Here is a 27,027-nt window from a genome sequence, read left to right as displayed (position 1 = left end):
ATTTGTGCAATTCACCACTCTAAAATGATACGAACATTTATCCTAAAGTAAGTAAAAGAAGAAATTCAGGATCTAAAGTCTTTATTGCTTGTTACCTGATAAGTAATGCAGAATAGGCAAGTTAACAGGTTTGCAGGAATGTGAAGAGGTTACTGAAATGTAAATCTGTCACCAATATCCCTTTAGGAGTGGAAAGGCCACTCATCACTTGGACTTGGAACTTGCTGGTTCAGAGGTCTTTCTACACCATTAACTAAGAGTCTTATTCCATTTTGGGTCGGAATTGCTTCAATGCTTTTGTTTTAAAGCAAACGTACAAATCCTATTGAAACAGCTGGAAATGCTCGAGAGCACAGGATAACGGAAACTAGAAGAAAGAAAAGAAAAAAGAGAACAGAAAAGAAAAAGAGAAAAGATCGAAAAAGAAAAAAGAGGAAAGCAAAGAAAGGAAAGAACTTGCCTTATCATTCTCAAGAAAAAAAGGGAAAAGAAAAAAAGAAAGTTTCCTTTTCTCACCCAGCCCATGATTAACTTGATAAGATGAAGTAATGTTTCCAGCTCTTTCAGCTTTAATGATGCTCACGGGTCCTATTGAGCAGTGTGATCTCCCTGACAGCTCTCTGCATTGCCAATTCAGTGCCTGCTCTAAACTGGTTCCTGTGCCCATTGGTACAATTGCCAGCGGGCTCCAGTCTGCTAACATGGAAAGATTAGATCAGTGGACTGATTCGCCGTCCCCCATTCTGACAACTTTGCTTCCTGTTCGACGAAACGATCACTTTACCTCGAGAAATCAGTTAAAGATATTAAAGATCAAGTATGGTCTTACTTACGTATTATTTAATGACAGCACCAATTTTATTGCCTTCTTTGTCTTATCATTTTCATCTATGAGATGGTTAGACCATAATCTCACGCACAGAGTTCGTCAAACAATATTGTGAATGAAGAAAACTGTGTCAGGAATAAAGACCAGGACAATTCTTGCTGGGTAATATTACAAAGTAAATAAAGATAAAATGGGACACAGACCTCCCTCCCCCAACACTGAGTTTCACATGTTGGCAACGAGGAGGGCAAGTGATTAACTAAGGACTACTAAATATATGTGCCAAGATTAGACTTGAGGGGAATTTTTTTAACCGGTACCACAACTGTTTTATATTTACACAATCCCCACTTTCCTGGAGCAACACAACTAAAACACTTACTTTGGAAACATCACATTTTATTTTGTGAAATACGTGTTCCCGTAAAAATTTAAATTGCCTTTCAAGAATAGACAATTGTAAAGCACTCAGGTGGAATAAAATTCAAATGGTTACATTGTCTTGTAATATTACAATTAAATAAAAATACTAGCAGTACACAGGATACTATTATCTGGTCCGTTCACCCCCCCTTAATGGAGGAAAGTTGAAAATTAAAGTTATCGAGGTTCAAAATGATAACCAATCAAAATAAAATCATCAAAATCATTGTCAAGAATTAAGATGTGCATAAAACAGACAACACGCGTGTGCATATCAGAATTGGATTATTACCCAACGGGAAAGCTGACTTGTTTCCTGAATTGTAAATAATTAGCGGCGAGATGTTTTAACCTGCACTATCATTAAGCATTATGAAAGTCAATACAGATTTGATGCATTTTGTAAACAACTTGAGATGCCTGAAGTGACCAGATCTTGGAGTACAAATTGTATTCGTACATTTTCTTTTCATTGAATAGAAATTCGTTAGCTCGACAAAATGTTAAATCTGTTCCCTAGATCTGCGTTATCTTTAATTTCTAATGTTGGAAGCTAGCTCACCTTTTGCTGAGTTTACTTGCAAAATTAAATGATTACATTCTGTTAAGATGAGATGGTTCAACGTCGCCGTTTTCCTCACAAAGGGCAAAGAGCATTCCACATGTCTTCAGTTTGCTTCACTATGAAATGATCATCACTGTAGTTCAGCATATTTCCATTCCACATGCCTATGCCACGGAGTCTCAATTTCTTCATGATCGCTGACTTAATTGAAATGCTCTGTGGATCGTCATACCAGACCTCATGAAATGTATTATTAACCTGCCATAAAAAAATAAAGAGTTACACAGATAGGAGCGAGGGGTTTGGGTCAATGCTCAGTTCGAGACACTATGCTGAAAATCTTCATCAGCAGAAGACAGAATGGACTGAAATGTACGATGAGAAAATGCACAATGACAAATGAGCAAAACAAACTCAAAAATTAGGGACTTACGGCAACGGCCGGCAATTTCCTCAGGGCTTCTCCCACTCCGTCCCCTGACCGTCGGCAGAAACTCCATTTCCGTGCACAAACGCGGTTTTCCGCTGCACGTCCACACAAGTAACGGGAACGGAGCAGGAGCAGCTCCAAGTCTATCTTTTTTAACACCCAAACCAATTAACTCATCTGGATGCTGTGCAACATATGAACATAAGGCACACATTTAAAGCACAGACGGGACCTCAGTTTAACGTGTCATCTGAAGGACGGCACCTCCGACAGTGCAGCACTCCCTCAGTACAGCAACTTAGAAAAATCCACATGAACAGCCCAGATGTCAATTCGGATGCAACAAGTCAAAAGATTATGGTGTTTGATTGGGAAAAAAATGATTTGGGGGAAATAGAAAGAGATAGATGACTTGCAAGTCAGAGTTAGCATGGGCCTCCAGAGAAAATGATTTAAAAAAATAAATCGAATTATCCAAGGTCTGATTTAACTCAATGTGGAACATTCTATCATTTCAAAATAATCTTTTCAAATTGCTCAAAGTAACAAAATATTGCAATCGAAAGGTGGAAAACATGATTTCAATGTTACTGCTGAAAGCTCAAGCATCACAGCCTTTGACTGCAGTGCATCAAGTATCTCAGCAAACTTGGCCAACGTCAATTAGACATGTGACTAGGTATTTTTTTATATTCGTTCATGGGATGTGGGCGTCGCTGGCGAGGCCGGCATTTATTGCCCATCCCTCATTGCCCTTGAGAAGGTGGTGGTGAGCCGCCTTCTTGAACTGCTGCAGTCCGTGTGGTGACGGTTCTCCCACAGTGTTGTTAGGAAGGGAGTTCCAGGATTTTGACCCAGCGACGATGAAGGAACGGCGATATATTTCCAAGTCGGGATGGTATGTGACTTGGAAGGGAACATACAGGTGGTGTTGTTTCCATGTGCCTGCTGCTCTTGTCCTTCTAGATGGTAGAGGTCGCGGGTATGGGAGGTGCTGTCGAAGAAGCCTTGGCGAGTGGCTGCAGTGCATCCTGTGGATAGTACGCACTGCAGCCACTGTGCGCCGGTGGTGAAGGGAGTGAATGTTTAGGGTGGTGGAACCAATCAAGCGGCTGCTTTATCTTGGATGGTGTCGAGCTTCCTGAGTGTTGTTGGAGCTGCACTCATCCAAGCAAGTGGAGAGTATTCCATCACACTCCTGACTTGTGCCTTGTAGATGGTGGAAAGGCTTTGGAGAGTCAGGAGGTGATTCACTCGCCACAGAATACCCAGCCTCTGACCTGCTCTCGTAGCCACAGTATTTATATGGCTGGTCCAGTTAAGTTTCTGGTCAATGGTGACCCCCAGGATGTTGATGGTGGGGGATTTGGTGATGGTAATGCCGTTGAATGTCAAGGGGAGGTGGTTGGACCCTCTCTTGTTGGAGATGGGCATTGCCTGTCACTTATCTGGCGCGAATGTTACTTGCCACTTATGAGCCCAAGCCTGGATGTTGTCCAGGTCTTGCTGCGTGCGGGATCAGACTGCTTCATTATTTGAGGGGTTGCGAATGGAACTGAACACTGTGCAATCATCAGCGAACATCCCCATTTCTGACCTTATGATGGAGGGAAGGTCATTGATGAAGACAGGACATACCCAGGGATGGTGATGGAAGAGTCTGGGAAGTTGGTTGAAAGATATGTGCGTATGGCTGTGTCAGGCTGTTGCTTGACTAGTCTGTGGGACAGCGCTCCCAATTTTGGCACAAGTCCCCAGATGTGAGTGAGGAGGACTTTGCAGGGTCGACTGGGCTTGGTTTGCCGTTGTCGTGTCCGGTGCCTAGTGGTCCGATGCCGGGTGGTCCATCCGGTTTTATTCTTATTATGACTTTTCGTATCTGGATTTTACAACTGAGTGGTTTGCGAGGCCATTTCAGAGGGCAATTAAGAATCAACCACATTGCTGTGGGTCTGGAGTCACATATAGGCCAGACCGGGTAAGGACGGCAGGTTTCCTTCCCTGAAGGACATTAGAACGCAGTAGGTCGAGAGTGTGTGGTATTTGCTACTGTGCAGTTTTCTTATGTACAGGGCACGCTACCGTCAATCTTTTGTGCTAAATTGATCATCAAATGGGAGACAGGGGCACACATTTCACAAACCAAACAATCGCTAATTTTCACAGGAGGGTCAATATGGGTTGTGCAAAGTGATCGATTTGAAAAGACCACAGCTCATCTCATTTTTTGCAACTGGTCATACACAATGTCTTAACAAACGGAACTGGGTTTGGTGCTTTGTCTGTCAACTCCCATTTTCTTGGCTATTCTCCAACTACACACATTTTCTACTGTATAAACTGTACATTCTGAACTGTGCTGAATCCTGTATACAGGGAATATTGAATCATGAAATACTGCAAGGTTTGCATTCTGCAAAGAATGGACAATGCACAACTCTCCATTGTGTTTTGATTGATAGTCTTACCATGTAGATATAAGACGGGACTTTCTGCTCATCATCCCAATATCTGCCAGTAATTGATTTGTGCACATGCTGTACGATCTCTTTGTATGGGACCTGACGTCCAGCTGCATTACTGCAAGGGGCACCTCGGAAAGGAATCTTTTCCAATACACACCTACCAGTCTGAAAATACAAAAGGATGAAAATATAGTTACTTTGGGAACTTCAAAAATGCAGTAACAACATGACTGATCTCTAAGTGTAAAGAGGAACAATTAGAGAAAAATAAGTTTTACAATTTAGACAGGAGGGTCTCTCACTGAAATATATAAAATTAAATAGTACATTTATAGAAAAGGACAAGGTTGTAATTTCAAATAGACAGCAACAAGACTGAATATAGAAGATTACGGAGTGATGTAATTGATGTGTTTGAGATGATCAAAGCAGTTGAAAGGGTAGATAGAGAGAAAGTATTTCCTCTGGTGGGAGAGTCCAGAACAAGGGGACATAACCTGAAAATTAGAGCAAGGCTGTTCAGGGGTGATGTCAGGAAGCACTTCTTCACGAAAAGGGCCGTGGAAATCTGGAATTCTCTCCCCCAAAAAGCTGTTGAGGCTCGGTCAATTGAAAACTTCAAAACTGAAATTGATAGATTTTTGTTAGGGAAGGGTATTAAGGGTTATGGAACCAAGGTGTGTAGATGGAATGAAGATACAGATCAGACATGATCTAATTGAATGGCGGAACAGCTTGAGAGGCTGAATGGCCTCCTCCTGTTCCTATGTTCTTATGATCCCTTGTGTTAAAAGGATGAGCTTTGAGAAAAGATTAGAGAAGCTTAAGATTTACAGCCGAGAAGAATGCAGTTAAGGGGAGGCCTCAGTGGAATAAAATGTTAAATAGCACAGATAAAGTAAGCCCAGAGAGCAAGCGCTGCAAACAAATAATTTCTCCAGAACAGTGAATCAATGGGATATTTTGCACAGCAACAAGACAATCATAACATCATAGTATCATAGTAAGTACAGCAAGGGAGGAGGTCATTCGGCCCATCATGCCTGTGCTGGCTCGTCACAAGAACTATCCAATTAGTCCCATTCCTCTGCTCTTTCCCCATCGCCCTGTAAATTTTTCCCCTCAAGTATTTATCCAATTCCCTTTTGAAAGTGAATATTAAATCTGCTTCCACCACCCTTTCAGGCAGTGCATTCCAGATCATAACAACTCGCTGCGTAAAAAAAATGTTTCCCCAGATCACCTCTGGCTCTTTTGTAATGGTTTACAATAGTCTATTCTAAATAATTCGGATTACTGAAAGCCAGATAATGACAAAACCTTACCTCAAAAAACTGTGTGCAAGGATAGTCATAACCATACCATGGAACTCCCAACACGAGCTTTCTGGAATCAATTCCCAGATTGATATAAGCGGAGTAACCTAAATGGGGAAAAAAAATAATGAGGGTCTTAGATTCACATTGATATCGGGCAGGTAGACCCTGAACCAGATGGTCTTATTGTACATACCTGATAAAGTCTGGTAATAGGGAGCATTTGCCTTTGCAAAGCAATTGTCCCACATTTGACTCTGCATATCATAGGACATCACAAATAAAAAGTCACAGGAATTTGCAATTCTCAAAAAGTCATAGCATCGGCCATCAATGCAGTCTGGAGACCAAGGCACGTTAAATGTGACCTAAGGGCCAAAGAGTAACAAGAAGAAGTTAGTTTCATCTCATACCTTATGTTGGATATCACTAGTAGTTATATGGTTTTTATATGCACTCGCACATGGTCCATGGGAACTGTGAATTTAACAGGTTAGGAGTTCGACAGTGTTCATGACTGTATAAAAAGGAACAGGATAAAGTTGGGGCAAATAGTGAGTTAGAATTAATAGGATCCTCGGTTATCAAATATTAATCAGGTTCAATTCCCCACTGCTCACTCACCTTCTTCCTCCAATTTTCTGTCAGTTTTCTCTCCTCCTCTCCAAAAGGCATTAAGTTGTAACCAAATTGTAGTCCCAAAAGGGCCAGCCACACTCCAATACTGAGTCAAAGTGGCCAAAGTTCTTTTACGCGAGGCCAGACATTGAGTGCTGGCAGGCAATTTTAACATGGGTGGGGGGACTAACCCAATTGGTGGCCATCTGCACGGTCACACTTCCAGTGGGAGGTTTCCAGATAATGATCAGATGGTTCATTTGACCTTCCCCGACCCAGTGGCACTCGGGGTAAATTGTGCCCTCCAACATCCCAGCTGAAATCAGATAACTCAGCACGAACCAGGATTTGCATGGCTCATGTAGTCACTGCCTGAACAAGAAGGCATTCGGGAGCCGAAGGTCAAGAATTAAATCACTGTAATCTGAGTTAGCAAAGTCCGTTATGTGCAAACTTCTCAGCAGTAAAAGTCTGCTTCAAACTTTACCCAATAAAAATGCAGCGAGTGATTTACTTTTTTGCCTACTTAATGGTCCCTTTATTTCAAAGTAACTCATTAGATATAAACTGTGGGACATTTCTGAAGGATGTTATCGGGCTTGACATTAAGACAAACATTTCTTCCTTTGAAGAAGTGTTTTGACGGAGTAAATAAGGAGAAAATGTTCCCAGTGGCAGGAGGGTTGATAGCCAGAGGACACAGCTTTCAGGAGATTGGCAAAAGAATGAGAGGGGAGATGAGGAGAATTTTTTTTACACAGAGAGTTGTTATGATCTGGAATATAAAACCAGAAATGGTGGTGGAAGCAGATTCAACAGTAACTTTCAAAAGGGAATTGGATAAATACTTGAAGGGGAAAAAATTCCAGGGCTATGGGGAAAGAACAGGGGAGTGGGATTAATTGGATAGCTCTTTCAAAGAGCCAACACAGGCACGCTGGGCCGAACGGCCTCCTACTGTGCTGGAACCTTCTGAGAACCTATGTGAAAATTACAGTTCGAACTATGCCATCCATGGAAGCTGGAACTCAAGTCACTTGTATCATTCTGGGCTACAAGTGATGCAGCATCAAGTTTGCTGTATATCCAGCTTAGACTGATTCAATCTAAAATTTCTAACCTCAGCAATTGTCAAAGCAGCTTTGTAACAAGATGATGCACTGATAAACAGCAGCGAAAAATCATGATTTCAATTCACTTATCCAGAAAAATATCAATCTTCCTTTATGATTAAGTAGAAAGTAAATTGCTTATCCCCATTTAATTAAAAAAATGGCTTCTTTACCTGAGACCCAGGTATTTCACGGTGGAACACATCCATGGTTTCGGAAACCAGTTGAGGGATCTTGAAATAACCTATAGATGGTTTTTTATCAGCAATGTTCACATCCAAATTGATTCCATCCATAAATTGCCTTTTTGCCAACTGCAATTGCTTATCGACCCACTTTTCTCGGCGTTGTTTGTATACAGTGTTCCATAGTGAAAAAACTCCTGGTGAAGGGTGAAGAAACAACTTCCAATTATAGAGCATCATTCGCACAACATTGTGTCCCAAGACACTTTGCAGGACAGAATTGCCAACATCAAGTAGGAAGTAGTAGAGGAAGATTTAGCTCGAATTTGTATTTACATAGTGCCTGACACATCCTCAGGATGTCCTTAAATGCTTCATCGCCAATTAATTATTTTTGAAGCATAATCACTGTTGCTTTGTAAGCAGATGTGGTCGCTAATTTGTACCCAGAGAGGCCCCACAAATAGGAAATTAGATAAATGGCCAGTTCATCTGATTTGGTGATGTAGGTTGAGGGATGAATGTTGTCCAGGACACCAGGAGAACTCCCTGTTCTTTGAATTGTGCCAATGGGATCTTTTACATCCAACAGAATAGGCAGGTGGAGCCCTTGTTTAAGGTCTCATCTGAATCACAGCAGCTCTGAAACATTCACCTGAGGAAGGAGGAAGCCTCCGAAAGCTTGTGATTTTCAAATAAAATCGTTGGACTTGGTTCCAATTTTCACTTGGTGTTGTAAAATTGTTTACAACAGCACCTCTGGCAATGCAGCATTCCCTCAGTACTGCACTTATGTGTCAAGTCCTGGAGTAAACCCAAAACCTTCTGACCCAGGAGGAGAGACACAGTGCTAAAGCTGAGCCATGCTGACACTTGAGGGAAGAGACCAAAGGCGCAGTCAAACAGGTCGGTTTTGATGAGGCTTTCGAAGATAGGAAGAGAAATAGCAAGACAAAGAGGTTGAAGAAGAAGAATCTGGAGTTCAAGACAGTAACAGCTGAAGGTTCTGCCATTGATGGAGGAAGAGGAGAAATCTCAGCGGCCCAGAGTCGGAAGAATGGAGCGTGTGTGCTGGGCTCTGGACACAATTGGGTCGGGCTTTCATTAAACTGCATTCTTCATTCTAAATCCTGGCATCAGTGGCAGACTGCTGCTGTGCCAGGGAATAAAAGTTCCACCTATCTATTTATAGGTTATTAAAAACAGTATGTCCTGTCATCTTTCTGTTCAAAAATTCTTTGTCAACAGTATCTTTTGTTTTTCTATTTTAATTGTGTTCACATCTGGTGACGCCCGTCCTGTCACCTTTGTAATTGGATTTTGCCTATAATGTGGCCTGTGGTTATATAGTTCCACACGACGGCCATCAAGTGATGGTGTGAACAGTTTTTATTTGAAGGCCTCAGCCTGTCTCCAAAGCCTGGACATATCCTTCTCCCTCATATACTTCTGCAGCTTCCCCTTAAATGCATCTATGTCATTTGCATCAGCCACTCCATGTGGTTGCAAGTTCCACATTCTTACCATTCACTGACGAAAGAAGTTTTTCCTGAATTCCCTATTGGATTTATTTGTGACTATCTTATAGTTTTGGATTACCTCTAGTTTTCGACTTGCCCACAAATGGAAAATTATGAACATATGAACATACGAGAGCTGGGGTAGGCCATTCGGCTCCTCGAGCCTGCTCTGCTATTTGGTAAGATCATGATTGATCTGATTGTGACCTCAACCCCACTTACCTGTCTACCGACTATAACCTTTGACTCCCTTGTTAATCAGGAGTCTATCTAACTCAGCCTTAGAAATATTCAATGACCCTGCCTCCACCGCTCCCTGGCAAGGGAGTTCGACAGACTCACGACCCTCTGAGAGAAAAAATTCCTCCACACCTCCGTCTTAAATGGGAGACCCATTATTTTTAAACTGGTGGCCCCTAGTTCTAGTATCTCCCACAAAGGGAAACCTCCTCTCATCATCTACCCTTCTAGTCCCCTCAGGATCTCATATGTTTCAATAAGATAACCTCTCGTTCTTCTAAATTCCAGTGTATGCAGGCCCAACTTATCCAACCTTTCCTCAAAAGATAACCCCCTCATCTGAGGAATCAGTCGAGTGAACCTTCTCTGAACTGCCTCCAAAGCAATTATGTCCTTTCTTAAATAAGAAGACCAAAACTGCACACAGTATTCGAGATGTGGTCTCACCAATGCCCTGTACAACTGTAGCAAAACATCTCTACTTTTATATTCCATTCCCCTTGCAATAAATGACAATATTCCATTTGCCTTCCTAATCACTTGCTGTACCTGCATACTAACTTTTTGTGATTCATGTACTAGGACACTGATTCCTGTGGCACTCGTTACATCTTGCCAATTCATAATTTTAAAGACCTCTATCAGATCACCACTCAGTCTTCCCTTTTCCAGAGAAAAGAGCCCCAGCCTGTTCAGTCTTTCCTGATAGTTATACTCTCTCAGTTCTGATATCATCCTTGTAAATCCTTTTTGCACTTTCTCCAGTACTTCTGTATCTTTTTGTAGTATGGAGACCAGAACTGTGCACAGTACTCTCAGTGTTTTCTAACCAAGGACCTATACATGATTAACATAACTTCTCTGCTGTGAATTATTTTCCTCCAGAAATGAATCCCAATGATTTGTTTGTGCTTTTTACGGCTTTCTTAACTAAGCATTTCTGCTTAAATGCTCCAGGCAAGTACAGAAGATCGGAATAGGGCGACGATGAGGGAAGCGGTGGTTCGGGCACCTAACTTGCAGGAACATGTGAGGGGTGAGGGACTGATGCTTCCAAAGATGTCAATAGCAGTTTGGTCGCATTCCATTAGACCACCCTCCTCCCCAACAAGACATGTTAGACCCTCCATTCCCCGATCTCCCCAATACTGCCAGATCCCAGCAATCCCTGACCATCTCCTGAGTCCTTGCTGGATCCCACAATCTCCCTCCTCAGAATTCTCCCCCTCCCCTACTCCTAGATCAGAAGACTCCCACTCAGTGCTCACGAATCCAGCAAGTTTGGGAGGTGAAAAGTAGAATAAAAATACATCACCAGTCAATCTCCCATGGCAATGGACAAAGAGAGTCCTGACTTGTGTCGTATTCAGACGAAGCAGGATTGGAGTGTGGGGGATAATTCAACCAGGGTGTTCAGATGTAACTCAGTCCCCATTGTGAAATCATGAATTTTGTCCTGATATTTAATATAATACTTTGATCAATTATAATTTTTATTTAAATGGCAATTTGAGCTGAAAGATGCAAAACAGAGGTGCTACAGTGCCACCACTGGTGGGGAGGATGTAATTACAGTGCATCAAGTTTACGGAGACAGTTCCCATTATAAATGTGGACAGAGGAATTTATAAATGGAAAAAGTTGCAACAAAAGTGTGAAAAACTTGAGAACAGAAAGTAAGGTTTTGTTGACAGGAGGTGTGTGTGGATATAAGATTTTTCACATGCAATAGATGGAATGTAGAATAATTTGCGAGAGCTGTACCGGAGCTGGAGGGGAATTTCAGCACTGTAATGTCAAAAATAGCAATTCAAGGCTGTGCACTGAATGTCCATTTATGTGGTTTTCAATAATACAGCTTGCATTGGAAGACAGAAGGACATTTGTTTTTTCTGTGATAAAATTACTTACCTCTCAGGACAACTCGAACTTGATTCGCATGAGCATAACACAAAAGCTCAGGATCGTAAGGTCCAAAGGCTGCAATAGTCGTGACCTTAGACCAGTCATAATACTTCCAATCCTTTCCTCCAACATCAAAGACAAAGACCTAGTACAAAATAAAGCAGTCAATTGCAGTAATGAAGGGCAGAAAACTGCCATTTAAAAATATATATTTTCACAATCAATGGCCCAGATTTTGTTGACAAAATAACGGTGAGGCGAATGGGGCTCGTTTTATTTATGTGTAAATGGTACAGCAACTTCAGGCGAGGGGCAGATACGCAGTTAAACTCAAACATCCACAAGTTGCTGACCGAGTTGGGCTGCTCCGCTGTTAGCTTCACGAAAACAGCATCCAGCTATCTTGCTCAACCTTAAAATGCATTGAACGACGTGAAGTTCATGTATTTGTGCAGGAGATTCAAACTGAACTCGCCATGGAAAGTTACGTCTTTTCCATTCCAGTCTAAGTAACTTTTTAACGACGGTGAATGTGTTCATTATCGGCAATCAAGATCTCTGGCACTGATAATTAACTATTACAAGAGTGGAGTCTCATTCCTTCAGGATTTAATTGCTGTTGGAGATTTTAAAAATGTCAATTTTAAAATTAAAACTTTTTTTCACTTCCCCTTTCACTCACTTCTCAATCCTTGCACTGTTAATTTCACTACCTTCAATCTCATTGGTTAAGGAGATACCCTGTTTCTTGGCCTGTTCACTCAGCTCCCAAATGCCCTGTTTCACTCACTGCCCCGTTATCAGTTCGCACTTTCAGCAACTTGCCACTCAAAAACGTGCAAGGGCAGGTCCAAGTAACGGCAAGCACCGTTAGATGCCCTGTTAGAGCAAAATTTGGCCCATTATCATTTCCCCAGGTTACGGGGTAAGGAACGGCTGGTGAACTGATTCTCAGGTTACCACCAATGTCGATCTAAATGCAGCCACCAGAAAAAAAGAATATGCTAAATAGCAACAACCTCTCAGAACTTCCATCTGCACAATAGTGCAGGTGAGAGGAACTGAACAACATGAGGAAACGGAGCTCACATCCCAATACTCCATTCCAAGTGTTGGTGCTCAATACACTTCAAAAGGACAACTTAAACTAAATAAACTCTTTATACAAGGGATTTTAGTGTTCCAGTTTTAAAAATTTTGCATTCAAGGTACCTGGTGTCAAATCAAGCATTTCTACCATGAGACCAGCAAGACTAGATCAGAATATAGTTCCCGAGAAAGAGAAACAGCGCATACTGCACCAGTGTGACATTTTTCCATTTCCCACACCAACCATCCTGTGTTCTCAAATGAGACTGCCTGTTTAGTGCTGCAGTTTAGTTCATCACAGTTTTGTGATTTGGGCCCTTTGAGTTGGACTGAGACTATCAAACATGCATCATCTGAGCTGACACTTTTGTGCAGTAATGAGAGAGTGCTGCATTGTTGGAGGGGTTGTCTTTTGGATGAGATGTTAAAGTGGATCTAATAGAACGCTGGCAATATTGAAGAGCAGGGAGTTCTCTTGGTGTCCTGGCCAACAATTATCTCTCAACCAACATCAGCAGAAACACATTAACTGTTCATTCATGCAACTTGCTGTTTGTGGGACCTTGCTCTGCACATATCAGCAGAATTGTATTCCAGCACAATCTGTAACCTCATAGCCCGGCATATTCCACTCTCTACCATTACCAAAAAGCCAGGGGATCAACCCTGATTCATTGAGGAGTGCAGAAGAGCATGTCAGGAGCAGCACCAGGCGTACCTAAAAATGAGGTGCCAACTGGTTGCAGCTGCAACACAGGACTACATGCATGCTAAACAGCGGAAGCAACATGCTATACACATAGATAAGAGATTCCACAACAACCAACGGTTCAGATCAAAGCTCTGCAGTCTTGCCACACCCAGTCGTGAAATGTGGTGGACAATTGAACAACTAACGGGAGGAGGAGGCTCTGTAAACATGCCCATCTTCAATGATGGCGGAGTCCAACACGTGAGTGCAAAAGACAAGGCTGAAGAATTTGCAACCATCTTCAGCAAAAAGTGCCAAGTAGATGATCCATCTCAACCTCCTCCTGACATCCCCACCATCACAGAAGACAGTCTTCAGCCAATTCGATTCACTCCACGTGATATCAAGAAACAGCTGAGTGCATTGCATACATCAAAGGTTATGGGCCCCGGCAACATCCCGACTGTAGTGCTGAAGACTCGTGCTCCAGGACTCGCGACGCCTCCAGCCAAACTGTTCCAGTGCAACTACAACACTGGCATCTATCCAACAATGTGGAAAATTGTCCAGGTATGTCCTGTCCACAAAAAGCAGGACAAATCCAATCCGGCCAATTACTGCCCCATCAGTCTACTCTCAATCATTAGCAAAGTGATGGAAGGTGTCATCGACAATGCTATCAAACGACACTTACTCACCATTAACCTGCTCACCGATGCTCAGTTTGGTTCCCGCCTCCAGACCTCATTACAGCCTAGGTTCAAACATGGACAAAAGAGCTGAATTCCAGAGGTGAGGTGAGAGTGACAGCCCTTGAAATCAAGGCAGTATTTGACCGAGTGTGGCACCAAGGAGCCCGAGTAAAATTGAAGTCAATGGGAATCAGGGGGAAATCTCTCCAGTGGCTAGAGTCATACCTAGCACAAAGGAAGATGGTAGTGCTTGTTGGAGGACAATCATCTCAGCACCAAGACATTGCTGCAGGAGTTCCTCAGGGCAGTGACCAAGGCCCAACCATCTTCAGCTGCTTCATCAATGATCTTCCCTCCATCATATGGTCAGAAATGGGGATGTTCACTGAATATTGCACAGTGTTCAGTTCCATTCTCAACCCCTCAGATAATGAAGCAGTCCGAGCCCCAATGCAGCAAGACCTGGACAACATCCAGGTTTGGGCTGAATAGTGGCAAGTAACATTCACGCCAGACAAGTGCCAGGCAATGACCACCTCCAACAAGAGAGAGTCTAACCACCTCCCCTTGACATTCAACGGCATTATCATCAACATCCTGGGGGTCACCATTGACCAGAAACTGAACTGGACCAGCCATATAAATTCGGTGGCTACAAGAGCAAGTCAGAGGTTGGGTATTCTGTGGTGATTGACTCACCTCCTGACTCCCAAAACCTTTCCACCATCTACAAGGCACGAGTCAGGAGTGTGATGGAATACTCTCCACTTGCCTGGATGAGTGCAGCTCCAACAACACTCAAGAACTCCACACCATCCAGGACAATGCAGCCCGCTTGATTGGTACCCCATCCACCACCCTAAACATTCACTCCCTTCACCACCGGCGCACAGTGGCTGCAGTGTGTACCATCCACGGGATGCATTGGCGCAACTCTCCAAGGCTTCTTCGACAGCACCTCCCAAACCCGCCACCTCTACCACCTAGAAGGACAAGGGCAGCAGTCACATGGGAACAACACCACATGCAAGTTCCCCTCCAAGTCACACACCATCCCAACTTGGAATTATATCGCCATTCCTTCATCGTCGCTGGATCAAAATCATGAACTCCCGACCTAACAGCACTGTGGGAGAACCTTCACCACACGGACTGCAGCGGTTCAAGAAGGCGGCTCACCACCACCTTCTCAAGGGCAATTCGGGATGGGCAATAAATGCTGGCATTGCCAGCGACGCCCACATCCCATGAACAAATTTTTAAAAATTGCTGCTGAGTTTGCCGACAACACTTCAAAAAGTAATTCATTTCATGTGAAGTTCTTTGGGACATCCTGAGGACATGAGGTGCGACATAAATTCAAGTTTATTCATTCTTGGAACCAACAGACAGAGGAAACTTTTATCCCACCCATCTGTCAGAAGAATGTTTTGTTGGTGGGAAGGTGGGGGAAGTGGGATAAAAGCAGAATGAACACATCGAGCCTGCAGGTTATATTGGTGGTGCTCTTGTTGCTGCCACACTGCCCACTTAGTAACATTGCTCTGAAGTAAATACTGACCTCATCAATACAGTCAGCAGTTACAGAGTCATTTTGCAACCAATGTATTTTTTAAAGATCTGTTATGTTGTATTCAGTTTAATCGTGGCCAAGGTCCCAGTTTTACAATGAGTGAAAAAGTCAAATGTCATTTTTATGACATGAGATTCCAGGATTTTCAATATTCTGTGGAAACAACAAACTGGTGACCTTAACCATGGTATTAGACAGACACACTGCAGGAGTTAGATCACACATCATTTAAGACTCTGCACATTGGAGAAATATATTTAAAAAACACATTTTATGGAAGCTGCACTTGTTAAAATATCTTTGCACTGCTCAATACTACTGTTCGTCCTATTTTATACAAACTGTAACTGTACCAATATTAACACTTTAACATACGGATTATAATATGATACACTTTGCATTTCAACAATAATCGGACATTCCCCCCCCCCGACTCTACCCCCATCCCAATAGCTCCACCTGTCCCTCACCCTGACCCACACCCCTCAGACTGTTCCGAACACCCACCCACGACCCACGAACACCCACCCTCGGCCTCCAAACACCATCCCCCAGCCCCCGAACACCCACCCCCGGCCCCCGAACACCCACCCCCAGCCCCCGAACACCCACCCCCAGCCCCCAAACACCCACCCCAAGCCCCGAACACCCACCTCGAACTCATGCTCCACGGTCACGGGTTCGCACAGAATCCGATCCGAACATGGACAGCCAGTCCCGGAGCCGCAGCAGACCCACAGCACGAGCACGACCAGGGCCTGCACCAATTCCAAACTCCAGCGCATCCTCTCCGCCTGAGCTCTGCCCGATATGAAGATCCACCAGATGCAGCAAGATCATTTATTTACATCCACCCGGATGTGACTGATGATGACACCTCCTGAGTCTCTCTCTCTCTCTCTCTGTGTTGGTGGATGTGGCAATCGTGAAATGTTGTTACAATCTTCATACTCTGAAATGCAACATTTACAGGGACGTTCTCTTCTCCCCCTTCCTCCAAATCTTGGCCAACAGCAAACAGAGAAACTAATATAGGAAAAAGAATGAACTTGCATTTTTTAGCGCCTTTCATGACCTCAGAATGTCTCAAAGTGCTTCATCCCTCTCCATGACCACTGTTTGAGGCTGAACCAGACCGTTTCCAAATTGGAGTCCTATTTGACCCTGAGATGAGCTTCTGACCACAAATCCTCTCCATCACCAAGACTGCCTACATCCACCTCCATAACGTTGCCTTCTCCGACCCTGCCTCAGCTCATCTGCTGCTGAAATCCTCATCCATGCCTTTGATACCTCAAGAATTGACTATTCCAATGCTCCCCCACCGGCCTCTCATCTTCCACCCTCCAAAACCTTGAGCTCGTCCAGAACTCTGCTGCCCGTATCCTAACTCACACCAATTCCCATTCACCAATCACACCTGTGCTCGCTGACCTACATTGGTTCCCAGTCCACCGACACCTCGAATTTAAAATCTATCCCTCAACCAACAACGAAATGTAAACCAGATTATTTGGTCATTAATTTTATTGCTGTTTGCGGGATCTTACTGTGCGCGAATTGGCTGCCGCGTTTCTAACCTTTACAATCATCCTTGTTTCAAATCCCACCATGGCCTCTCCCCTCCCTATCTCTGCAAATGCCTCCAGCTATACAACCCTCCGACAACTCTGTGTTCCTCCAATTCTGGACTCTTGCGCATCCCCGATTTTAATCGCTCCACCACTGGCGGCCATGCCTTCAGCTGCCTCGGCCTTAAGCTCTGGAATTCCCTCCCTCAGCCTTTTTGCCTCTCTCCCTCTCTCTCCTCCTTGAAGACACTCCAGCGAGTGACTCACCTTCTGACTCCCCAAAGCCTTTCCACCATCTACAAGACACGAGTCAGGAGTGTGATGGAATAATCTCCACTTGCCTGGATGAGTGTAGCTCCAACAACACTCAAGAAGCTCGACACCATCCAGGACACAGCAACCTGTTTGACTGCCACCCCATCCACCACCCTAAACATTCACTCCCTTCATCACTGTGGCTGCAGTATGTACCGTCTACAGGATGCACAGCAGCAACTCACCAAGGCTTCATCGACATCACCTCCCAAACCCGCGAACTCTACCACCGAGAAGGACAAGGGCATCAGGCACATGGGAACAACACCACCTGCACGTTCCCCTTCAAGTCACACACCATCCCGACTTGGAAATATATCACCGTGACTTCATCGTCGCTGGGTCAAAATCCTGGAACTTCCCACCTGACAGCACTGTGGGAGAACCTTCACCACACGGACTGCAGCGGTTCAAGAAGGCGGCTCACCACCACCTTCTCAAGGGCAATTAGGGATGGGCAATAAATGCTGGCCTGGCCAGCGACGCCCACACCGAATGAACGAATCAAAAAAACTACCTCATTGACCGAGCTTTTAGTTACCTGTCCTAATATCTCCTTATGTGGCTATATCTCAAATTTTGTTTGATAATCGCTCTTGTGAAACGTCCTGGGATGTTTTACAACATTAAAGGCGCTATATAAATGCAAGTTGTTATTGTTGTTCACAGCCAATGAAGTACTCTTGAAGCGTAATCACTGTTGTAAAGGTAGGAAAAGCGACAGCCAATTTGCACACGGTCAGCTCGCGCAAACAGCAATAAAATAAATGACCAGATAATCTGGTTTTTGTTTCGGTGTTGGTTGAGGGATAGAATTTGACCAGGACACATTTATAACTGGTTATTTATCTCATTTTCTGTTTTTTGGACCTCAGCGGTGAACAAAATAGGTGGCCGAAATTTTGCCGACAAAAAGACAGTGACTCCACTTCAAAAAGTTATTCATTGGCTGCAAATTGCCTTGAGATGTCCTGAGGGCATGAAAGGTGCTATATAAATGCAAGTTCTTTCTTGAAGGTATTTCGCTCTATTTTAACTCAGGCACAAAATAAGTGGGTTAATATCACAGTTGACTGATGCTCAGAGGAATTCAAGACAAATGTGACGCAGTCGTACAATGTTATCAAATTTAATGTACACACAAGATAATTACAGATGAGGGAGGCCACTCGGCCCATCCAGAAAACTCCCAAATCCCCACCCCATTGTTGCATCCAGTTGCTATTTAAATGATTCCTCGGATTTTCGTCCCATCGACCGGATCTGGGAATTCATTCCATCTGTTGATCACTCTTTGAACTCCCTGATATCAGTGGTAAATTTGCCTTTTACTTTACCTTTCATCACTAAGACTGCAGATATGCTGCAGCTGCCAGTCTCTGCCGAGTGCGGTACAGAGTCGCCAGACCAAAGTTATACTGATATCAGCTGTAAAGGAGTACTGTGCATGTCTGGATGGATGCTGGTGCAGAGCTCCACTTTCTCCCAGTTAATTTTTAATGATCGGGAGGGAGTGAATGGGAGTGTTTGCTTCCTCCTAAAATTAAAAAGATTCCACAGAATGTTTAAAAAGATCTCGGATGTTTTAAAATGCTGTTTTGCATCAGGTGAAAATGATAGCAGCCGGTACAAACTCAAGCTGGTGCGGAACAGATTCCTGGACTGAGGGAGAGAGGAACGGGCAGGGTCTCACTTTACCGGTACGAACTTAAGCTGGTGCAGGACAGACTCCTGGATAGAGGGAGAGGGGAACGGAGGGTCATTGCTTTACTTGATTTTAGTACCGTTGGGAGTCAGATTGCTGCCCTGACATCTGTTACTTCTGTGGAATTTGCTCCCACAAGGAGTAGTTGGGGCAAAGTCAGCTGTGAGGAGGGCACAAAAAGGGATATAGAGAGGTTAAGTGAGTGGGCAAGAAGGTGGCAGATGGATTATAATGTGGAGAAATGTGAGGTGTCACTTTGGTCGGAAGAATAGAAAAACAGAAAATTTTTAAATGGAGAGAAACTATTAAATGTTGATGTTCAGAGAGAATTGGGTGTCCTGGTATACAAAACACAGGAAGTTAACATGCCGGTACAACAAGCAATTAGGAAGACAAATGGTATGTTGGCCTTTATTGCAAAGGGGGTTGGAGTCCAAGAGTGAGGAAGTCTTGCTACAATTGTACAGGGGCTTATGGAGACCACACCTGGAATACTGTGTGCAGTTTTGGCCTCCTTACCTAAGGAAGGATATACTTGCCCTGGGGATGGTGCAGCGAAGGTTCACTCGATTGATTCCTGGGATGAGAGGGTTGTCCAATGATGAGAGATTGAGTACAATGGGCCGATACACTCTGGGGTTTCGAGGAATGAGAGATGATCTCATTGAAACATATAAGATTCTGAAAGGGCTTGACAAGGTAAATGCCAAAAGGCTGCTTCCCCTGGCTGAAGAGTCCAGAGCTAGAGGGCACAATATAGGAACATAGGAACAGGAGTAAGCCATTCAGCCCCTCATGCTTGCTCCACAATTTGATAAGATCATGGCTGATCTGTGATCCAGCTTCAGAGACCTGCCTTTGGACCATATCCCTTAATACCTTTGGTTGACAAAAAGCTATCCATCTCACATTTACATTTAGCAATTGAGCTAGTATCAATTGCCGTTTGTGGAAGAGAGTTCCAAACTTCTACGACCCTTTGTGTGTCGAAATGTTTTCCAATCTCACTCCTGTGGATGCTCAGTCGTTGAGTACATTCAAGGCTGATATGGATAGATTTTTGGAATCTTGGGAATCAAGGGATATGGGGATCGGGCGGGAAAGTGGAGTTGAGGTCGAAGATCAGCCATGATCTTATTGAATGGCGGAGCAGGATCGAGGGGCCGTCTGGCCTAGTCCTGCTCCTATTTCTTATGTTCTTATGTTCAAATAGCATAGATGCATTTAAGGGGAAGCTGGATCAACGCATGGTGGAGAAAGCACGAGAAAGATATACTGATAGGGTTAGATGAAGAGGAGTGCGAGGAGGCAGAGATCATTTGGGCCGAATGGCCTGTTTCTGTGCTGTACATTCTCTGTTTGTCATTCTATGTAAAACCTTGTTAATATGCAACTGAAAGTGGTTCACGTTGTTACAAAATGGCAACAGATACTGAATCCACAGTTTACGGGTATATTTTGTATCGAGCATAATGAATGAAATGTTTGTGAAAAACTCCAATGACGGCAGCAGATAAGAGCTCGAATTATTGGCCGCTCAAGACCTTGAGCCACGTGAGTAAGTCCCTCTCGTCCCCCCTCCCCTTTCACTCCCTGAGTGACCTCATCAACCATCAAACCAATAAAGAACAGTGCTCCACTCACACTGACTCGAAGAAAGTTTCCAATCATTTTTTTAAATTACAAAATGTACTTTATTTCATCAAGTTTAAAGATACACACAGTTCAATGTGAAAATCACAATGCATAGAATCATCGAAAATTAAGGCATAGAATGAGGCCATTCGAACCATCGTGTCTGTGCAGTCTGAAAAAGAGCTATCCAGCCTAATCCCACTTTCCAGCTCTTGGTCTGTGGCCTTGCAGGTTACGGTACTTCAAGTGCATATCCAAGTACTTTTTAAATGCGATGAGGGTTTCTGCCTCTACCACCCTTTCAGGAAGTGAGTTCCAGACCCCCACCACCCTCTGGGTGAAAAGATTTCTCCTCATCTCCCCTCTAATTCTTCTACCAATTACTTTAAATCTATGTCTCCTGGTTATTGACCTCTCTGCTAAGGGAAACAGATCCTTCCTGTAAACTCTATACTCTTCCCTGTACACAAGGAACCCCCAGCTTCTGTCGCGACACTCCAGACTTCCTACAAAAACTCAGTACCCACGGACCAGTTGAACCAGGAACACTTCTCACCACGATGGACGTCTCAGCACTCTACACCAGTATCCCCCACGATGACAGCATCGCTGCGACAGCATCAATACTCAACACCAACAACAGCCAATCTCCAAACGCCATCCTACAACTCATTCGCTTCATCCTGGATCACAATGTCTTCACCTTCGACAACCAGTTCTTTACCCAAACACACGGAACAGCCATGGGGACCAAATTTGCACCCCAATACGCCAACATTTTCATGCACAAGTTCGAGCAGGACTTCTTCACTGCACAGGACCTCCAACCAACGCTATACACCAGATACATCGACGACATTTTCTTTCTATGGACCCATGGCGAAGAATCACTAAAGAGACTACACGATAACATCAACAAGTTCCATCCCACCATCAAGCTCACCATGGACTACTCCTCAGAATCAGTTTCTTTCTTGGACACACGAATCTCCATCAAAGACGGGCACCTCAGCACCTCACTCTACCGCAAGTCCACGGACAACCTCACGATGCTCCACTTTTCCAGCTTCCATCCTAACCATGTCAAAGAGGCCATCCCCTATGGACAGGCCCTGCGAATACACAGGGTCTGCTCAGACGAGGAGGAACGGGATGGACACCTACAGACTCTGAAAGACGCCCTGGTAAGAACGGGATATGACGCTCGACTCATCGATCGACAGTTCCGACGGGCCACAGCGAAAAATCGTATAGACCTCCTCAGAAGACTAACACGGGACGCAACCAACAGAGTACCCTTCGTCGTCCAGTACTTCCCCGGAGCGGAGAAACTACGCCATGTTCTCCGCAGCCTTCAACATGTCATCAATGACGACGAACACCTCGCTATGGCCATCCCCACACCTCCACTACACGCCTTTAAACAGCCACCCAACCTCAAACAGACCATCGTTCGCAGCAAATTACCTAGCTTTCAGGAGAACAGCGTCCACGACACCACACAACCCTGCCACGGTAACCTCTGCAAGACATGCCAGATCATCGACACAGATACCACCATCACACGAGAGGACACCACCCACCAGGTGCATGGTTCATACTCCTGTGACTCGGCCAACGTTGTCTACCTCATACGCTGCAGGAAAGGATGCCCCGGAGCATGGTACATTGGCGAGACCATGCAGACACTGCGACAACGGATGAACGGACACCGCGCAACAATCGCCAGACAGGAGGGTTCCCTCCCAGTCGGGGAACACTTCAGCAGTCAGGGACAAACAGCCACCGATCTTCGGGTAAGCGTTCTCCAAGGCGGCCTTTGAGACACACGACAACGCAAAATCGTCGAGCAGAAATTGATAGCCAAGTTCCGCACCCATGAGGACGGCCTCAACCGGGATCTTGGGTTCATGTCACGCTACACGTTACCCCATTAGCGAACAAAAGCTATCTGTTTTTAATATAATGGGTCATTTGCTGGCTTTCTCTGCCTTCCGGATGTTTCTGCCTCTCTCTCTCTGTTTTTTTTTCCTGTTTGTTTTTTTGTTGAATGTGTATTCGGGGGTTCTGTAGGTGACACCTCTCTGTCTGAACACGGTGATTGCCTTGGCAACGGGCAGTTGCAGGGGCAGTCTGTAAACACCATGTATTGTTCTGTGATGTATAAATGCGTAGGCTTCAAGGAGCTCCTGAACATTTACCTGAGGAAGGAGGAAACCTCCGAAAGCTTGTAGATTTCAAATAAAAATCGTTGGACTATAACTTGGTGTTGTAAAATTGTTTACAATTGTCACTCTATCTAGGCCACTCAAAATTTTATACACCTTAATTAAATCACCCCTCAGCCTCCTCTGTTCCAAAGAAAACAACCCCAGCCTATCCAATCTTTCCTCATGGCTAAAATTCTCCAGTCCTGGCAATATCCTCGTAAATCTCCTTTGTACCCTCTCCAATGCAATCAGATCTTTCCTGTAATGTGGTGACCAGAACTGCATGCAGTACTCAAGTTGTGGACTAACCAATGTTTTATGGAGTTCTAGCAGAACCTCACTGCTCCTATATTCTGTGCCTTGGCTAATAAAGGAAAGTATCTCTTATGCCTTTTTAACCACCTTATCTACCTGTCCTGCTATCATCAGGGATCTGTGGACATGCACTCCAAGGTCCCTCTGTTTCTCGACACTTCTTAGTATCCTACCATTTATTGTGTACTCCCTTGCCTTGCTTGTCCTCCCCAAATGCATTACCTCACACTTCTCTGGATTGAATTCCATTTGACACTTTTCTGCCCACCTGACCAGTCCATTGATATCGTCCTGTAGTCTATCACTTTCCTCCTTACCATCAACCACACGGCCAATTTTTGTATCATCTGCAAACTTCTTAATCACGTCCCCTACGTTTAAGTCTAAATCATTGATATGTACCAGAAAAAGCAAGAGACCTCGTACTGAGCCCTGCTGACCTAGTACTGACCCCACTGGAAACAGCCTTCCAGTCACAAAAACACCCGTTGACCATTGCCCTTTGCTTCCTGCCACTGAGCCAATTTTGGATCCAACTTGCCACTTTCCCTTGGATCCCATGGGCTTTTACTTTTCTGAGCAGTCTGCCATGTGCGAACTTGTCAAAAGCCTTGCTAAAATCCATGTAGACGACATCAAATGCGTTACCCTCATCAAACTCCTTGTTGCCTCCTCAAAAATTTCAATCAAGTTAGTCAGACACGACTTTCCCTTCACAAATCCATGCTGACTGTCCTTGATTAATCCGTGCCTTTCTAAATGATGATTAAAGCTGTCCTTCAGAATTGTTTCCAGTAATTTGCCCACCACCGAGGTCAGACTGACTGGCTTGTAATTACTCGGTCTATCCTTTTCTCCCTTGTTAAACAACCGTACAACATTAAAAGTCCGCCAATCCTCCGGCACCACACGTGTAGCTTCCTGACATCACCCCTGAATGGCCCAGCTCTAATTTTAAGGTTATGCCCCCTTGTTCTGGACTCTCCCACCAGAGGAATTACTTTCTCTCCATCTACCCTATCAATTCCATTAATCATTTTAAACACATCAATTAGATCACCCCTTAATCTTTTATATTCAGTCTTGTTGCTGTCTATTTGAAGTTACAACCTTGTCCTTACCTGTAAATGTACTATTTAATTTATATATTTCAGTGAGAGACCCTCCTCTCTAAATTGTAAAGCTGATGTTTCTTCAGCCTTGACTCTTCGAGATCAGTCATGCTGTGACTGCAATTTTGAAGTTGCCAATGTAACTATATTCACAAGTACGATATTTTCATCCTTTTGTATTTTTCAGGCTGGTCGATGTGCATTGCCAAAAATTCCTTTCAGAGGTGCCCCTTGCAGTGATGCAGCTGGACATCAGGTCCCAGACAAAGAGATCATACAGCAAGTGCACAAATCAATTACTGGCAGATCTTGGGATGATGATCAGAAAGCCCCGTATTATATCTACATGGTAAGACTATCAATCAAAACACAATGGAGAGCTGTGCATTGTCCATTCTTTGTAGAATGCAAACATTGCAGTGTTTCATGATTCAATATTCTCTGTGTACAGGATTCAGCAAAGTTCAGAACATAGAAACATCGAAAATAAGAGCAGGAGTAGGCCATTCGGCCCTTCGAGCCTGCTCCAACATTCAATATGATCATGGCTGATCCTCTATCTCAATACCATATTCCCGCTCTCTCCCCATACCCCTTGATGCCTTTTGTGTCTAGAAATCTATCTAGCTCCATCTTAAATATATTCAGTGACTTGGCCTCCACAGCCTTCTGTGGTAGAGAATTCCACAGGTTCACCACCCTCTGAGTGAAGAAATTTCTCCTCATCTCAGTCCTAAATATCCTACCCCGTACCCTGAGACTGTGACCCCTCGTTCTCGACCCCCCAGCCAAGGGAAACATCCTCCCTGCATCCAGTCTGTCTAGCCCTGTCAGAATTTTATATGTTTCCATGAGATCCCCTCTTATTCTTCTAAACTCGAGTGAATTCAGGCCGAGTCGACCCAATCTCTCCTCATACGACAGTCCTGCCATCCCAGGAATCAATCTGGTGAACCTTCACTGCACTCCCTCTGTGGCAAGCATATCCTTTCGAAGGTAAGGAGACCAAAACTGAACACAATACTCCAGGTGTGGTCTCACCAAGGCGCCGTATAACTGCAGTCGGTTTGTCCGGTTTGGATGGTAGAAAATGTGTGGAGTTGGAGAATTGCCAAAAAATGGGAGCTGACACACAAAGCACCAAACCCAGTTCCGTTTGTTAAAACATTGTGCATGAACATTTGCAGAAAAATGAGATGAGCTGTGAACTTTTCAAATCGGTCACTTTACACAAACCATATTGACCCTCCTGTGAACCATAAGAGATAGGAGCAGGAGTAGGCCATTCGGCCCCTCGTACCTGCTCCGCCATTTTATGAGATCATGGCTGATCTGATTTTTACCTCAACTCACTTTCCCACCCTTTGCCCATATCCTTGAGGGGTAACATCCTCTCAGCATCTACCCGATCGAGTCCCCTCAGAATCTTGTATGTTTCAATAAGATCTCCTCTCATTCTTCTAAACTCCAATGAGTATAGACCCAACCTGTTCAAGCTTTCCTCATAAGACAATCCTTTCATGCCCTGAATCAACCTAGTTAACCTTCTCTGAACTGCCTCCAACGCAAGTATGTCTTTCCTTAATTAAGGGCACCAGAACTGTACTCAGTACTCCAGGTGTGGTCTCACCAGCACCCTGTACAGTTGAAGCATGACTTCCCTGCTTTTATACTCCATCCCCCTCGAAAGAAAGGCCAATATTCCGTTTGCTTTCCGGATTACCTGCTGCACCTGTATGTTGACTTTTTGTGTTTCATGTACGAGGACACCCAGATCCCTCTGTACCGCAGCATTTTGTAGTATTTCACCATTCAAATAATATTTTGCTTTTTTATTTTTCCTCCCAAAGTGGATGACTTCACATTTTCCCACATGAAATTCCATCTGCCAAATTTTTGCTCATTCACTTAACCTGTCAATATCCCTTTGCAGACACTTTGTGTCCTCATCACAACTTGCTTTTCCACCTATCTTTGTATCGTCAGCAAATTTGGCCACAAGACACTCTGTTCCTTCATCCCACACCATGAGCTCTTATCTTGTGCAGTAATCTTTTATGTGGCACCTTCTCGAATGCCTTTTGGAAATCCAAATATACTGCATCCATTGGTTCCCCTTTATCCACCCTGCCCATTACTTCCTCAAAGAACTCGAATAAATTTGTCAGACATGATTTCCCCTTCATAAAACCATGTTGACTCTCCTTGATTGTATTCTGAGTCTCCAAATGTCCTGCTAGTACTTCCTTAATAATGGATTCTAGCATTTTCCCAATGACAGATTTTAGGCTAACTTGTCGATAGTTACCTACGTTCTGTCTCACTCCCTTCTTGAATTGGGGTGTTACATTTGCGAATGTTTAGATCATGGAATCATAGAATGGTTATAACACAGAAGGAGGCCATTCGGCCCATCGAGCCCGCGCTGGCTCTTTGTAAGAGCAATCCAGTTAGTCCCATTCTTCCACTCTTTCCCCGTAGCCCTGCAAATTTTTTCTCTTCTGGTATTCA

The 27,027-nt window shown here is 44.1% G+C and overlaps 2 protein-coding genes across 2 annotated transcripts in view; one reads left to right on the top strand and one right to left on the bottom strand.

Moving 5' to 3' along the window:
* Nucleotides 1-288: 288 nt before the first annotated feature.
* Nucleotides 289-16,438, bottom strand: LOC137325642 (di-N-acetylchitobiase-like). The gene is made up of 8 exons (XM_067990907.1): nt 16,307-16,438; nt 11,615-11,753; nt 7,932-8,140; nt 6,225-6,396; nt 6,038-6,135; nt 4,716-4,877; nt 1,894-2,075; nt 289-367 (listed from the first exon to the last, which is right to left on the bottom strand). Exons 1-8 carry the CDS (start codon nt 16,436-16,438, stop codon nt 289-291), a joined length of 1,173 nt encoding a protein of 390 aa, XP_067847008.1.
* Nucleotides 16,439-19,862: 3,424 nt separating this feature from the next.
* The window catches only part of LOC137325641 (di-N-acetylchitobiase-like), a 37,251-nt gene continuing 30,086 nt past the window's right edge, over nt 19,863-27,027 (top strand). The window contains exons 1-2 of the mRNA XM_067990906.1: nt 19,863-19,943; nt 24,704-24,865. Coding sequence (XP_067847007.1) covers nt 19,863-19,943; nt 24,704-24,865 — 243 coding nt within the window. The remainder of the gene's footprint in view (nt 19,944-24,703; nt 24,866-27,027) is intronic.

This window comes from Heptranchias perlo, chromosome 9, assembly GCF_035084215.1.
Source record: "Heptranchias perlo isolate sHepPer1 chromosome 9, sHepPer1.hap1, whole genome shotgun sequence".
Taxonomy (NCBI): Eukaryota; Metazoa; Chordata; class Chondrichthyes; order Hexanchiformes; family Hexanchidae; genus Heptranchias; species Heptranchias perlo.
Note: the sequence above shows the minus strand (reverse complement) of the source record. Positions and strands in the feature narration are given on the sequence as shown.

Bases quoted from the DNA above. Each gene is read 5' to 3' on its own strand.
- LOC137325642 (XM_067990907.1), bottom strand. From the start codon at position 16,438: ATGCGCTGGAGTTTGGAATTGGTGCAGGCCCTGGTCGTGCTCGTGCTG. The intron at 6,397-7,931 runs GTAAAGAAGCCA...TTTGGCCCTTAG, and splicing joins GTGAAATACCTGGGTCTCAG to GTCACATTTAACGTGCCTTG. The intron at 2,076-4,715 runs GTAAGACTATCA...TTTTTATGGCAG, and splicing joins TCCCGTCTTATATCTACATG to GTTAATAATACATTTCATGA.